We start from the raw sequence: 16558 nt of genomic DNA on the forward strand, positions 1-16558 counted from the left end.
AAGTAATTGAACTTGCTCAACGGTGAGTAGCGAGTCGCGAACCAGACGTCTCTCATCCGCCAATAAAACGCCAGTCATCCAGTAAAATCGCCTGCCTCTGTAACGCCTCGGCAGTAAACCTCGTTAAGACGTGGGGCTCGTTAGGCGGCGTTCATCATTAACGAGCGGCCCTCCTATGTTGCCATAGGGATAAGTGTGGGTGTGTTACACTGTGATTGGCTGCCAGACAGTTCCATTAGCACCATATAGGGATGCCAGTGCCACAGAGGCAGACCGAGAGAGGCAGAGAGAGGATTGATGGGTCTAGGGGGGGTGGTGTGCGTGCATGTGTGTGCCTGTTTGTCAAATTGATGGGCCCGGTAGCGTCGGCTGTGTGAACTATGAGGCTCAGACAGAGGAAAAAGGGAAAGCAGAGCCGCTCATGAAAATTTCAAGCGAACCCACCTGCAGGCTCTGTGACAGATTTATGAAGAGCAAAAAAAAAAGGGGTGAGAGAGCTTGAAATAGAGGGTGAGAACACTGAAGAGAGAGGGAGAAGGGGTGAGAAGGATGGAGGGAGGGTGAGAAAGGATTAGAAGTAGGAAGGGGGAGGGAAAGAGGAGCATATAGATCAGAGAAGATAGATAGCAGCAGAGGAGAAGAAAAAAAAGGAGAATTGTTTCCTCGCTCTGTCTTTACCTTATCATGCCCTCAGCACAAGGTGAGCATTATTCACTGAGCAGCAGTAAGTCCTCACAGTCTGTGTGGAGACTTTACTTTGCCTCCTGTCTGGGCGTCTCCTCCTGAAATCATCCATGAGATCATACATGAAACGCCCCCCCCGTCCTGTGAGAATAAAACACATGGAGACGCTGGGACTTCCCATTACAGATCTCTGTGTGGTCAAATGAGTCATAACTGCACTGATGAAAACTAGTAATTATTTGTTTGATTGGGTTTTTCCCCTGTGTGCTAAATCATTTCAACTCTACCTGCTGAAGCTGAATTTTGAGCTATAATATATGCCTGATCATCAAACAATGTAGTTGTTAGTTCACGGTAACAGAATGGAAAAAGAGCAGGGAAGAATGGTGCGACTGGTCTGTGATGTTCTGAGAGGCAAAACAAATAAATAAACCATATTGTTGCTGAGAAAATAAGAAGCAAAGTCAAACTTTTCGTTATCAGTAATTTCCCATTTTGTGGCTGCCAAACACTGCCTTATCTAACAGTACTGATTTGTCTGATAAAAGACAGATCCCCGCTTTCGGACCCCCAATCTTTGGTGCAAAGATTTCGATAATCACCGTGATCTCTGTGCCTTTCTCCGTTCTCCAGCTCGAGACCAAAACAGGCAAAGCAGCAACAGCTCTGTCTGCAACTGATGCGCTGGAACCTCCAGACCTGAAGGTGGCGCTGAAGAGGGAGCGTGAAGAACACCAGCACCTCCTGGCCGAGTCCTACGGCGCTGTGATGGACCTCACTAAACAGGTAAACGTGAGCATTAATTAAAGTGGGTTGGAAGCTAACAGCAAACTGTAGAAAGGAAAGCTTACAGTGGCTGGTGTTCAGGTGGATGCTTTCAGTTTCCAGTTATAAAGACTTCCTTGTCATATTCTGGCTGTGCGCACTCCACATGCATCTTGTTTCCTCCTCCTCTGATGTTTGCCCCTTCTTCTTGTCTCTCCGCCGTGACCGACCTGTGGACCAATCAGATTCAGATCGGAGAGAGGAACTGGGGCAGAGAGAAGCTGGAGCTGCTGGAGAGGTTCAGCCAGGAGAGAGCTCAGTGGGAGCAGAGACTGAGAGAGGCCACTGCACAACAGGGGAAGGTATGTTAGAGTGTGTGTGTGTGTGTGTGTGTGTGTGTGTGTGTGTGTGTGTGTGTGTGTGTGTGTGTGTGTGTGTGTGAGAGAGAGCGAGGGAAATGTCAAAGATAAAGAAGAGATAAGGAGCGAGTGAATCTTGGGATGATGGAATCTGAAAGATGAGGCTGTATGTGTGAGATAAGAAGGACATCCAGAGTGTATCGAATCATTGGATCAGATGTGCGTTTCCTGGTACACATATCTCGGTACATTCAGGCTCATCTGACGAACGACCCAGGTTCCTCTGAAATTTAATTAAACATTGACATTAGCATTGCACCAAGAAACCAAGCCTCTATGTCCATTTTAATGAGACCAGTGAGCCGAACCTTACTCAGGCTTTTTATCTAGCAGAGTAATGCAGCATCATCTGGCTTAGTAACAGCAACATAACTGTTGTATTGTGACTGTTAACACTCATTTTATAATTTTAGTAAATAGTCTTTCCTGTTCTTTTTTTGGAGGTGGGGTTCAATTAAAGATCATATTATTTATTATTTGATTAATTTAGGTACATGGTGAGAACGACATGTTATTTTGTATATTTTGCGAGCAGCTAAACTTCTACCTGTTCTGTTAATGTCAGTAGAAACAGAAAGGAAAAACTTAATAAGAAGTCCAGATGATTTTTAACACCTTGGCCACGTTCGGTAAAAATCTAAAAACAGATATCGGAGAGACAAACTCGTGAAACAAACTTTCCAGAGTTATAAAATCCTGTCCTCTAGTAATATAAACTGCTGTGCAGTGTTTTGGCCTTCAACCCCGCTGATGTATTACCCAAACTAGACATCCTGGGTCGTATTTCATCTCTTCACCCTTACCTTTAGCATCACGCCCACGCAGCTGCCTTTGTGTTTTTTAATGCAGCGCTATTTTTGGTCTGAACACAGACAAAGAGTAAGACGGTGTCTTTTTCCAAACGCCTTTTCAAAAAGTCTGTGCTTTTATAAACTAGAAGATTGTTGGACCAACAAAAAAAAGCAAATGTATTTTACTGAAAATGTCTGTGTAGTCAACACATGGCAGAGCAGACCATACATGAATGTTACCAGCTGCTGTCTTTAGGTTGGTGTTTTCCCTCCTTTCCTACTTTGTTGATGCTGACAGTAAACACACGGCTGTTAATGCCATATTGTCGGAGGAGAACCTCTCTGTCGCCTCACTGAGGTCGAGCTGCAGTTTAATGTTCAGTTGAGCTCACCAGGAAAAACACGGTCAGTCCGCTCTGCTGATTATACACCAGCGCAGACGCTGCCAGGCTGCTGCAGCATGTCAGGGAGGGATGGAGAGAGGGATTGCATCATTGTTTAAAATGGTCATTAGTTTGGGTTTTTTTCGCCACAAATACGCACAGAAATGAAGACGCAGACTAACAGTTAGCGAGTCCGTTCTCCTCCATCATCTCTGCGCCTCCTTCCTTTGAGGTTTACAGTCTGAGGGCGTCTTTGTCCTCCCTTTCTCGTCCTCTTTCCTTTCCACTCATTCCTCTCTGTCCCCGTCTCGCCCGTCTCTTCCTTCCTCACGTCTATCTCTGGAGCGTTATTCCGTCTCGCCCCCTCCATTAACTGGCTTGTGTCCTGTGTATTGGAAACTTGGCAGGAGAGCGAAGCTTGTCATACTTTAATTCACTCTGTCTCAGGCACTCTGTGTATCTGTGTCATGCTCTGTCACCCACAAATCTTATCTACTATCTCCTCTGCTTGTATTGTAGCCCACTGTTGGGCCTTTAAAAGACGTCTGACATTTGATTATAGTGCCCCCATCAGGCCAGTCAGTGTAGTGACTGTAGTATAGTGTAGTGGATTAGTGTGTCAGTTGGAGTAAGTGAGATCAAATCTTGTGAAAACGTATAAATCAATTATGAGTTATTTTAAAATTTGATAGTTAAAATGGGATGTTGGGGTGGAATGTTACATATCATTCAAAAGTGTAAATGGAGGAGATTAAAGTTTTAACAAAATATTGACTGAGACAGGATGGTTTGATTGGTTGTAGGGATTTTTTTTCCCCCTAAAGACTACAGTCATGTTTTTAAAAAATGGGATCTGAGCAAAAATATGAAAGGAATAGTTTTTCCACCCAGATCAGATTGGGATGCATTTTCTGGTGATACAAGTGATAACTAATAATGTACCATGTGTATATAGTTAACTATTTAAACTGTTTAAATCTATTATTTTGAGCTGTCTCTGTCAACCATTTATCCAATTACATTTAGCTTACTATTTCAACACTTTCTTCATCCATTATTTAGCTAACTAACCATTAATCTATTACTATTTCAATGGTTTATCCATGGTTTACTTTTTGCAAACTTATCCAACTGTTTATCTATTAGCCTATTTTTAGCTAAGTATTTCAACCATTTATCCGCTACTTTTAGCTAGCAAGTAGCCTATTGCAACTGTTTACAACATTTCAACAATTTATTAATTACTTTTAAGTGAGTAGTAACGTTATTTCAACAATTTATTGACTGTATCCATTAGCCTACTTTTAGCTAACATTTCAACCATTTATACACTACTTTTAGCCAGCAAGTAGCATGTTGCAACTGTTTATCGAATACTTTTGGCTAACATTTAAACCGCTTTTCCATGACTTTTAGCTAACTAGTGTTCCAACTGTTTATTAATAGATTTTAGCAATTTTTGTTCCCCCAGTTTTAACATTCATCCATTTCTTCTAGCTTTAACTCACTACTTCTAATTAAGTGTTTGGACTTTAATTTCTGCTTTTTCAAATAATTGAGCTTCTTAGGCCGAAATAGCACGTTTGTGCTCAACCATGCGTATAGCTTTCTCTCAGTAAACAGTACACATCCGGGCAGCCTGGTCTGCAGTTCAGTGAGTTGTAGGTGAAAGTCCATCAGTGCATCTGCACAACTAAGCACATTATCTGCAGATGTCCTTTTCCCTGCTCCCACTCTCTCTCTCTCTCTCTCATTCAGTCTCTTTCCTCTGAGGGGAAATGGCTTCAGAGTGTGAGATCACCTCTGAAGTGTGAAACACACTGACTCAGCATCACCATCTGTGTGTGTATGTGTGTGCGTGTGTTTGCACGCTGTCTGCCACAGATAGATTATACCAGTCGCTCTCCACTTCCTCATGTGAAAACAGCTCCAGAGGAAGTGGATGGAAATGAAAGGAATGTGTCCACAGTGGATGTCTTCCAGCATGATTTTAAAAAAAAGAAAACGTAGAATGCTACAGAAGCAATTTGTGCAGCTGATGCAGGTCATTTAAATGCTAATAAGCTGCAAAAATGTAGATTGAGAGATTTCTTTTCCACTGACAGTGTTCTCCTTGTCCTTACAGTCGAAGTCATTTAGTGGCGAGTCCTCTGCAGACACAGTTGTCGCTAATGGCACAGGATCACCGAGGTAACAGTTAAATACACCATCTTACAGTACTGAGTTTGAAATGAATCCTTATCATGTGATGTTATCAAAAAACTCGAAGACTTTAGGACTGTTTCATCATTGCTCAAACGACTTCCTCCTCCCTCGTCTGTCTATGAACAGAACCAAATCCACATCAGAGCTGGACGGGCCAGAGGTCAATGGAACAGCCAACCAGGAGGAGGAGACTCAGTTTGCAGTCCCGCCTTTTTTCATTCGCCCAGAGCTGGGTGACCTCACCAGGAAAAATTGGACCTACCTGACCAATGAGGTGAATAAGTTGTGATTCTACACATTTCTAGTTCCTTACCGCGCAAACTGAAGACAGCAGGGCGAATGTATACTGATAATCATGTCACTCTCTCATCTCCTCACAGACCCCGGAGGTTGGGGACACTTGTAAAACCTGGGACGGCCCCAGCGGCTCCTGCAGCAGCTTAGTGGGATCAGAGCTGGATCTGGAGTCTGTCCAGAGGAGCTACACTGCTCCAGATCGCACCGGCATCCGGATCTACTACAGCCCTCCCGCTGTACGACGCATGGAACACCACAGAAGGAACCTGGAGGCCAAAGAGCTGCAGCCGGCCCAGAACGGGAGCTCTTCCCTGGAGCTGAATGGCTCTGACGTAGATGCAGAGGAAACCCTGGAGGGTCAGCAGGCTCCATCCTCCTTCTCGTCCTCGTATGAGCAGTGGCTGAGCTCACTGTCCAAGCAGCACAGGGAGCTGCTGGAGAGCAGAAGTGGCTGTATCACCGGTTCGATCCCCAGCATTGTCAACAATGGCATTGGAGGCTCGGCTAACAGTTTGGTCGACGGGATGACGCCCTCGTCAGCTTTCCACGGCCTGGAGATCGGGGAGATTTCAGCCAACTTAAGCGATGACATGAAGGAGATGACCAACTGTGTCCGCCAGGCCATACGCTCTTCCTCTCTGGAGAGGAAATCCACCAAGGAACCGGGGAGTCAGGTAGTTTTAAGGGAATGCATCATATTCAGACTCATTTCTCTTTGGGAGGTCTTTGGTTTGTTTTCTTCTTCTCTAAACACACTTAACAGTCTCCATCGATTCCATTTCTCCACCCAGGTGGCCGGCATGTCCAACAGAGCCACGCAGACCGCTTCACAGTACGTCAGCATCGGGCTTCAAACTGACAACCTTCCCAGCAGCAGGGGGGCGAGCTTACACACCAAAGCCTGGTCTCCTCGCCCCTCATCAACCACCTCCTCGCTAGCCTCGGCCCGAACCCGGCAGATATCGACGTCACTGGATAAAGTTCACAGCCGCATCGAGAGGCCGTGCTGTTCGCCCAAGTATGGATCACCGAAACTACAACGCAGAGTATCGTCTGGTAAGTAGATCCTGTTTTCCGAGCATGTAACAGTTTTGGTCACAAGCAATATGTGATAGTTGTCTGTGATTGTTGACATGGCTCTACTGAGGAGGTTCATGGGTGTTCACTGTTCTGTCTTTAGGCTCCACTTCCAGACTGGACAGTTCTTCCTCCTCCAGGGATCGGAGCCTGTGGAGCCTCCAGCAAAGATCCATCAGCGGAGGAGGAGGCTCGGCCTGGGCTCGCTCCACAACCACCAGGGACAGCCCCGTCCTGAGCGGTCTCACGGACGGCCTCTCCAGCCTCTTCAGCGTGGTGGAACACGCCGGAAGCACGGAGTCGCTCTGGAGGGGTGACGGAGGTGAGCTACTGTCTGAAGGAGGCTTTTATGAAAATAAACCTTCTTCACTGAAGAGTTTTTATGTCTAAGCCATGTCCATTTCTGTTAGTTTTCAAGTGTTCATGATTCAGGTGGTTATTTAGATGTCAAACACAATTTCTGGAAATCATTCTAATACCTGTTTTGGATCTCTGTTTACTATTAGGAGCCAGCCAGGGTGCCAGTCCAGCACGGCACCCTCCTGCCGCAGGGAAACCCTCAGTCTGTGCACCTGAACCCGGCTCTCAGCGCTACGGAGGCCTGGTCCAGGAGTTCTTCAGGAACGTCTGCAGCAGCCGTGCCCAAGGAGGAGTCACCCTTCCTGCGGAGAGAGCCCAGAGAGACTCCCTCGGAGGTCTGGCAGTCTTGGCCAGCATCGATGAGCCCAAGCCAGAGTGCATGTCCGCAGGGGTCGCAGCGCTGGCTGGGTTGAGCGGAAGCAACGACAACGTGACCAGGATTGTCAATAAGAGGTTTATGAGACAGACGGCAGGGGAGGAGATGGTCAGCATCATGGGAGGAGGGAAAGAAACGGCGAGCAACGGAGGAGCTGCAGGAACTGGGCTGGAGGTGCGGCCATTGAGATGCATTTTTATTTTAAATTGAAAAAAGGACCATATTTTAGGCTGTTTACATTAACTGACTGTTGTTTACCATCATGACTTTTAATGCATTTTTTAACATTCTGATTCAATTCAGAGGTAGTTTGAGATAGTTTGTAAATCAATTAAGATAATTCAGCTTAATTTTGTGCTGTGTTTTTTTATCTTATTTTTAAAACTCAAAAATGTAAAAAAAAATATTCAAGTGCAATGGGAGAAAAAAACATTCGTACCTGCATGTTATGGTAAAAAATACATTTTTCCATTTCCCAGGATGCACCCTGTGACTGTGCTGCCAGACCATCGAGAACAGCAACTCGCCACTCGCTCGGCCACTGCAAGCACCGCCCACAAGAGTCTCCGGCGGCAACCGAGGAAAAGAGCGACACCTGCAACGAGTGACCACACTTCTACCGTCACATCCAGCACACACACACACACACACACACACACACACAAAACACACAAAGCAATACTGATTCTTCACACACACTGTACACCACTGCCATGAAAACACACACCACCAAATGTACATACACACCTACAACCTGCCACACAGGCACACTGCCAAACATAACACACACACACACACACACCGCTGGCAAACTGCACAGACTGCCCCACAAGCCTACTGCCACATGCACACATTCATAAAAACACACACACACACAGAAGCCAGGCAGTATTACACTTGTCTTGGACTGTACCATTCTGATGGCCAAGGTCAGGGAGGACTGAAACTCCAATCGAACATCACAAAACTACCAGCAGCACATAAAACACAAACACACACACGGTCGTACACACAACTGCAAACTGAAGAGAATCTAACAAGTGAAACTATGATGTCAGGACTGGACCCACCAAACCCGTTCCCGCCAATTTACAGAATAATAGGTACTACAGATGTTCAGATTTCGACTGGTAAACGCACCTCGATGACGTCATCTTGCCACCGTGCTGTCGGACCGGCAGCCATGTTGGATTTACAGATTAAAAAGGAGAAGGAAAGGATGTAGTCTCAGTCTGAATATGCATTGAAAGTGCATGTGTTTCTTCAGGAGCTACAATATAAAACTGAAGAGGAGACATCTGTCACAGCTGGAGGGATCTTCTTCATTGTTCCAGCAACTCTCAGAGGAGGAATCCGGCGGAAAGATCAGACGATTCCTCTCTGAACCTTGTCATATACACACATGCTGTGCTGGGAAATGCATTTACGCCGCTGATGGATTAGCACAATAACGTTCCGGTGATTGTCTCCAACATGGATCTGAAAAAGGCGACATCTTGAAGACACGTCTGCTTTAGTGCAGACCAGTCGGATCACAAAAGGAAGAATTTAAGGACTATTGGACTACATGATCCCAGCATGACCAGACTTTGACTCCATTGATGGATGTTTGGACTTTTCAGCTCTATAAATGAGACCTACCATCGTTGTTTAGTAGCAAACACAAACAACAGAAAGCTCTTCAATCTTTCGATCTTCAGTGTGTTCCCAGAAGGTCTTTGGCCACAAATACGAGGACGTTCTGTGGCATTGTAGCCATGTCTTAAACCTTGTAGATGTAAGAAAACCTACTTCAAAAGGTGTTACCCTCTAGAGTCTGACTGGATGATTACTGTTTTGGTTTGAACCTGTTACAGCAGGCAGAAAGTGCCTGTTGGTTTCATATTTCCTCCCTGATGTCAAGATTCATCCTTTAACCATGGATGATCTGATGAAGACATAGAGCAGACTGTCCTGAAATGTTCTTAGTTGGTTACACTGATCGGGGGCCATTTCTGATCGACTCCTAGGTTAACCTAAAAGCCCATCTGTAGATTTCAATTGGCTTTGGATAGAGATGCACTGATATCACTTTTTTCACGTGTTTTCTGAGTACCTCAGTCTGGGATCACGCTGCAGAAACTCATGAAATGTATTAATTTAGATTGATTCTGTAGAAAAAGTACAGAAAATTTAGCATTTTTTAAATTTTGTATATCACATGTGACATCCAATTTAAATAATTCAAACATGTTTTAATAACAATAATGACACTGACCTGACACCCGTCAGCTTTATCAGTGCATCCCTACCCTCTAGGCTTCATGGTATCAGATATGACTTGTGTCCAAACTCTAAATGCTCATCCACCATCGACCAGAAATGCTTGCAAACACCGTGTCCAAGGGGAATTTAGTCAATGCATTCCTTTCGTTAGACTCTTTCCCAGATGTGTGTGAAGGATAGTTTTAAAATACTCACCATGTACTTCCTCCTTTCTCTCCGCTCTTCTCTCGCGCACAACTGTGCTCGTGTTGTTGTGCTACACCGACGCCCTAGCTACTGTACGAACCCGACACGCATTTTGAAAATGTAGCATTATAAGATCATGATAAACGTCCGTCTGCAGTCGGAGTAGTTACATCACCCGCAGTTTTGACTTTTTAAGAAACGCATTCATGAAATGTTTAATAACTACGTGGCAGTCAGCTCCAGTGATATAAATATCTTAAAGAAGGATGTCTGCACAATTAAGAGAAATATCTGGGGAAGAAGGAAAAGACTGAGAGATATGGAGCAGTCTTATTGGTGAATTGAAAATGTAAGAGTGTAAACTGAAAACAATCATATTTAGGAGGGTTTTTATTCCATTTCTTCGTCCTCTCCCTTTGTTTGCCATGTCACTCTCTTCCTAATCAATCAACAGATATTCAAAGTGCCTGTCAGATTTCCTGTTAGTCAGCTCACACCAAAACTGGACTCATAAAAACCACACAAACAAACCCAGCAGGCCTTTTTTTAATGGGAAGGATTGTTTTTATGCACATAGTTGAGATCAGGCTGTACTGAAGCTACAATAAAGTACTGTACCACAGTGGAGGAAGGACACAATGGTTTACAGGTATAGTAGGATATAATATACACTATATTTTAACTTTTTTTATACCAAGGGTTATTGTATTTCTGGAAAGTAAATTATTTTTGTTTTGTTTATTTTATATGGATGTTTTTGCTGATATATTAGCCTGTTGTTTCTATTCTTTCTATTTAGTTATCATGGTGCTAATTAGAGTAAAGGCTGCTGTAAAGGCATCTACCCACTGGTCTATTTAAACAAGTCTCTTCCACTGTTTCCGTATGAGCAGTTTCTCCATCTCTGTACACCGTTTGATGACTCAGCAGTTTTTTTTTTTTGTTTAAATAGGGCATTACAGTAACAGTGTATGTATTTAAATAACACAGTGAGGAAAACCCACAGTCTGAACGCTACCGTCTGTCTCCACTCCAGCCCTCACTGCTAGGAGGCAACCAGCCGTCTGGAACCGGTCACCACTTCAAAAGCTACTGGCCTGATTGGCACGGGAACAGGCCGTCTTATTTTTTTGACCACAATTATACAACAGGTAGCTTTAGCCAAGCTAGATTCAATGGTTAAAGACCACAGAAATCATATAAATGCCCCCATAAAAGCACAGCTAATAGGGTCGAGAAGACGTCAGTTTCTTTCTACATTCCATCAGTTCTCCATCATTCAAAGCTTGTAGTTACATCACATAATTAGAAACCACTGAAGTGAATTAACCTGAAGCTAATGCAGAGTATGTATTTAACAACAATGGAAAAGTGTAAATGTCAAAAACAATTTATTCAGATAAGGAAGACGGATTTCCAGGATACCAGTTTTAGCCTCAGCTCAGCTAAACTGGACAATGAGTTAGCTTGCTAACAAGCAAACATGTTCACTTAGCAAAGCAGCTACACTGGCCTGTATTTCAGATCTACTTGAAAAATAAAAATATAATAAAAATATAATAAATTATAAAAAATAAAACACTTTTAATATATACTTAAGACGTACTATCACTGTACACTCACGAGCAAGGAGCGTGGCTCTGAAAAGTTTGTAGACTAGCTTGTTTCTTTGCAGAGGTCGTCTGCTTAGATGTATAGCAAATCCAATGGATTCCAACCATGAAACTTCTCAAACCACTCCGGCAGCGTAATCCACCACTTATACTGAAGATGATTCCAACAGTTTGTACATTTTTGCCCAAATGTGGCTAAATACTGCTTCTGTTTGAGGCTAGCACGGTTAGCCGTTTGCATTTGCTGCTCACAGCTACTTATGTGTTCTTACTCAGGAGGTCTGGCACATTTTATCAAACCTTAGATCAGATAAACATCAGTGATCAGATAAACATCAGTGATCAAAGCTGCTTCACATTAAGTATAAGAGTGTACACAAGTTTAAATTTCAGCATACCGACACAATAAAGTTGGTAAAACCTGTACAATTAGCTAAACAAACACTTCAATACAGGTGTCCGTGTGTTTTCCAACCAAAATGTTCAAAGAATCAAGATTGGCAATGATTCACTTCCCACTAGACAACAATAGTAGCTTCTTATGTTAGTGCACAAATTACAGTAAATACTGCATGTTAAGACAACTGACTAGTAAGCAAACATGTCATTATCTATACTCAGAATAGTTCAGACACACATGGTAAGAAAGAAACAACTGAATGAATTTTTCCATTGGCCCGTAAACTGGGGGTCTTTGGCTCTGGCTGTCTGATTTCTGCCCAACATCTCTGTATACTGTCAACAGAGACTGAGCTGGTTATATCACAGGCAGGGGTAACTGCAGGTTGCCAAAAGTCCTGTCTGAGGTAACCACAGTCAAATAATGACTCGGTCGTCCCACAGCGTCTCACCACACACCGTGAGTAGTCTCACACTACAAAGGAACTTATATCAAACCCCTAATATTAGGTTTTGCATCAGTTCTACTCAATGGATACACTGCAACACTACCGAATCTGCCATAACAAGCCATCAATCTTTAAAATCTTTCCATAACATTGGGAACTCACACATGTAACATGTTTAACGATGAACAATTAATGGGATTGTTGCTTTAAACACTGTAACACAAAATGAAAGCACAAATCTACTTTGAACGAAGTAGACTTGAAAATGATTGGAGAGATTTTGGCATCATTTCATCATTTAAAATGTACAGTACGAATATCATTTAACGTAATTCTTTACAAAACGTTACTGATTCCAAACAAAAACTCATGATTGTGAGAAACTTTGCCAGATTCTGTTCTACCTCTTAGACTTCTTAAACCATCACCACACACTGAGACACGTCATTGTCTTCTGAACATATTTCATGCCTGTATACCAGGACCTGAGTCCTATTGTCATTCAGTCTTGCTGTCAACGATAAGGTCACTCTGTGCCTTTCCTCGACAGAGACTTTTATTTTACTGCAAATATTTGGCTCCAACGAAGTACAAATTGTATGATGATGCCAAAATCCAGATTAATTACATCTGGCGTTAAGATGAAATGTCTTTAAATTGTCGTCTTGCGGTAGGTTTAGACTGATTTGTGTTTACATTAATCTTCAGTGGTTGCTACTACATACATGCTGACGGACAATACGTGTTACAAGCCAATAAGGGATCTCAGTGTCAAGGTTTCAAGAGTACAGTTTGCCTTAGAAATTAGTTCTGCTTTACTTTTGTGTGACCAGACCTCCAAATGGTTGAAATTTCGGACCAAGGTTACGTTTCGGTTGAATGTTTTGTATCGTTAAACGTAAAAACACAGAGTATGGTTTCATGTTTTTAACTGATTTGAACACATTAGTTTGTATGACTTTAAAAAAGTAATAATAGTTATTTAATAATGATTTTTTTCCTATATGTGACATCATAGCTGTAAATGCATCTCACAGCTCCTACTGGTATTTACTGCAACCTGGACAGATTTTTTTGCATTTACGATCAGAATCTGACACGACGCACTCAGCGTAAGACTCGAATCTCTCCGACTCTGATGTCATCGGTCAGTTCTGTCTCTGCCTCTCCAGCCTTTCCACCTGCCCGTCAGGTGTTACATTCGCTCCTCCCCCTCAGGTTTATAAGTACTCGGCACTGCAGCCAACGACAGACAGTTTTACAGGTCACACAGGATCACCAGCCAATGACTGATGAGTTCTTACAGGTCGCATGCCACGAGTCTCATTGTTCCCTGTGAGCCTGTTAGAACAGTAACATCAACCTTTCCAGCCTTTTTAACGTGTTTCCATACCATTCATATGTTTATCACATTCTGGCAATATGTACATGAATTCTGAGCTGTTCATAATGTTAGCGAAACTATTACCTAGAGACCGCCTGTATATTCGCTTTATATAACCTGCTCTTGTCTTTTTTAATAACGCTTGATTCTTGAATAAAAGGAGAATGCAATGAAAGACAAATAAAATGAGTACACAGTAAGGAAGTGTGTCCCCTTGTATTGCAGCTTGAAATAAGAAGAATTATGGTTTGTACTCTCTCTGTCCTTTTGTTTCTTTGAGAATAGCTGAATGTCAACAGCTGACCTGAACCGGGTCGCTGTGGAAATATGTAGCTCTCTCCCTTTATAGACCACACTTGAGCATTTCTTCTGTACATAGGTGCATTTTGAAGCTGGTGGAAAAACAACAGCAAAAAAAAAAAAAAAGGCAGCAAACGTTAAATGAGAAAAATGACAACGTTTGATCGAAATGGATTTTTAAAGGGTTGGGGATTTTTTTGTTTTTTCCGACCAATGTAGCTTGTAAAACAAGATATTATAACTGCCTCCTGTTTGTCATAGAATTCACAAATAAATGTTTGTTGGAATTTAGCAAGGTCTGTTTTCTCTTCATTTTGTACATATTAAACTCGGGTTAAAGGGTCATCGTCATCCACCGCTTTCCTTCCCTTTACTTGCCTTTCCGATAGCACAGGTTGGCGTGCTGAGTGTAACAAAACGCCAAGCATGACTAAAGAAAGGAGAGTACGAAAAGGCAAATACCTGAATGATTCAGTGAAGACAATATGGAAAGGAAGAATAGCTTACTGAAACTTTAAGAAAGAGAAGATTACCATAATCCTAATACCTAAATGACAAATTAGATAAATCACATTTATATTTTCTGATCCGCCACCGTGGTTAAGATCTGTTTTAGGTTTAGGCAGCTAAAACTGCATGATTAATGTTGGGGAAAGATTGTGGCCATAGTTAAAAGAGACCAAGACTGACTGCTGTTAGTAAATTAATAGCACGCCCAATAATCCATCTCCCCTCCTAGAGACCCCAATGCACTGAGGTTTTGTATAAAAGCTGACAATCTGTGAGAAGCATGGTCAAATCTTCAGTTGTCATAGTTCTGCAGTAGGTCACACTATGAGTTAAAATTCTGACGATGTCATAAAGTGAGTACCAAATTCTCAGCTGCAGCTACAATCCATGTCTAAAACCTAGTGAGGTATAAAATGTTGCAGAATATGCATGCGAGGAACAGTGCAGCATGAACGCCAAAATAAGTTTTTTGCAGATGGATGATGATGTTTGCCCTGTGACCCAGATACGTCCACATCCTCATGCACAGAACAGAAATTCTACCGTGTGACTTTCACCCGGAAAATGATTTGCATTGCACCAGTTGTTCTCTACCAGCTGTAGCATGCTGGTCGGCTTTTAGCCTGCTGGACCATGTGAGTCAAGCTCGTGCACTGTAGTGTCAATGCCGTTTGAATGGTAAAAAACAGAGAGGCCTTCCTCCCGTGAGAATCAGAGCATTCATCACGCTGTATGCTGGCGTTGCTCAACTTAAGTTGGGTTTGTCTGTGGAGACACTTCAAATACACGCACAGGCAACATCATCACCAGCTGAGTGTGTCGATTAGTGAAACGAGACGCAACCGAGCTGGAAGATGAGTTCTCCTCCCCACAGCACTTACTGTAGGAAATCTCTCACTGCAGATTTGGATCATGCCAAAGCAATAACTAATGCTATGGGAGTATTTATCGCGGGATTAAGCATATGGTCCATAAACCTCACTGTGCATTTGTGGCCAATGTGCCACTGTTGAACGTTTACATTTTTCAAAATAAGTGACATAAATGTAATTTTCTACCATGAATTTTGTGGATCGTGACACTATGTAGTGCACTCTGGCTAAATACATCCTCACAGAGCTGTTGGCATGATTGCAGACTCTCAGGCCTGTTCTATTAACATCATCGGTAGAAAAATACCAATAAATAAGGATTCAAAGAAGACTGCAAGCTGATGTGAACAGTACAGACTTCAACATTCAGCGGTTTTATGGGGATAGGAATTACCTTCAACATGAGTAGCCTCTAAGGCCCTAAAAATAGAAACAATCTTTGTGGTGAGTAAACAAAACTATGTTCAGGCCACAATTAATCTATATTATGGCCCCCTGAACTACACTGACCATGACCACAATGACCATTATTTAACCATGCCATACTTATTTATAGATTGGCCTTGTTAATTTGGGACTTCACATCAGTCATCTGCACTTTCTGCCCTTGCCGTTAATGCCCAGAAATGTAAGTGCATTTCCCACAGAGGGGATATAAAACGATGTTATTAACATGCGTGGGCCGTGAAAGTGCTTATTATCTCTAAGCATACAGGAAAGCTTAAGACAAGTCCTAACCCATTAGGTGGGATGGACAGATGGTGTTTTGTTGAGACAGCATTTGGAGAACACACACAATATGAAAGTTCGGATTATACAGAGAAAGTAATTAGGCAGCAGCTAACTCCCTGTTCCCTGTAAAGCAGCCAAAAGTGCAGACTAAACAAACTCAGCATTTGATTATCATTTTCTGTGAAGCTATATTCATCTTATCCTCTTTTTGTCTTGAGTCTCCATATGGCTGCAAGTAGCAACAAATCTGGTGTGTTTTGCAAATGTGGGTAGGCAGGAGGGAGACAAGTAATACAGTGAAAATTGGTATGGGATGAGAAGGGGAGAAAGGCCAAAGAAAGAAAAACTAGATGCAGAAGAAGAAGAAAATAGCTGGAGGGAAGCGATAGAAAACAAACCAAAGAACAAAGGTCCACACCACGGAGTGAGACAATCCATCAGAGTATGAAACCTCTGGCTGTATCTGCTGTTTGTACAACAAATACAGAGGA

General features: G+C 42.8%; 1 protein-coding gene across 3 annotated transcripts in view; it reads left to right on the forward strand.

Annotated features, from left to right (window-relative positions):
• mtcl2 (microtubule crosslinking factor 2) overlaps positions 1–14244 on the forward strand; it is a 102748-nt gene extending 88504 nt beyond the window's left edge. For all 3 annotated transcript variants that reach the window (XM_084365455.1, XM_084365456.1, XM_084365457.1), the window contains 9 exons: positions 1318–1470; positions 1695–1811; positions 5168–5232; positions 5374–5521; positions 5628–6218; positions 6336–6600; positions 6725–6943; positions 7128–7531; positions 7837–14244. In XM_084365455.1, the coding sequence (XP_084221581.1) occupies positions 1318–1470; positions 1695–1811; positions 5168–5232; positions 5374–5521; positions 5628–6218; positions 6336–6600; positions 6725–6943; positions 7128–7531; positions 7837–7965 (2091 nt within the window). In that variant the 3' untranslated portion in view covers positions 7966–14244. The remainder of the gene's footprint in view (positions 1–1317; positions 1471–1694; positions 1812–5167; positions 5233–5373; positions 5522–5627; positions 6219–6335; positions 6601–6724; positions 6944–7127; positions 7532–7836) is intronic.
• The last annotated feature ends 2314 nt before the right edge of the window (positions 14245–16558 follow it).

Source organism: Pagrus pagrus (assembly GCF_965226575.1).
Source record: "Pagrus pagrus genome assembly, chromosome: 11".
Lineage (NCBI taxonomy): Eukaryota > Metazoa > Chordata > Actinopteri > Spariformes > Sparidae > Pagrus > Pagrus pagrus.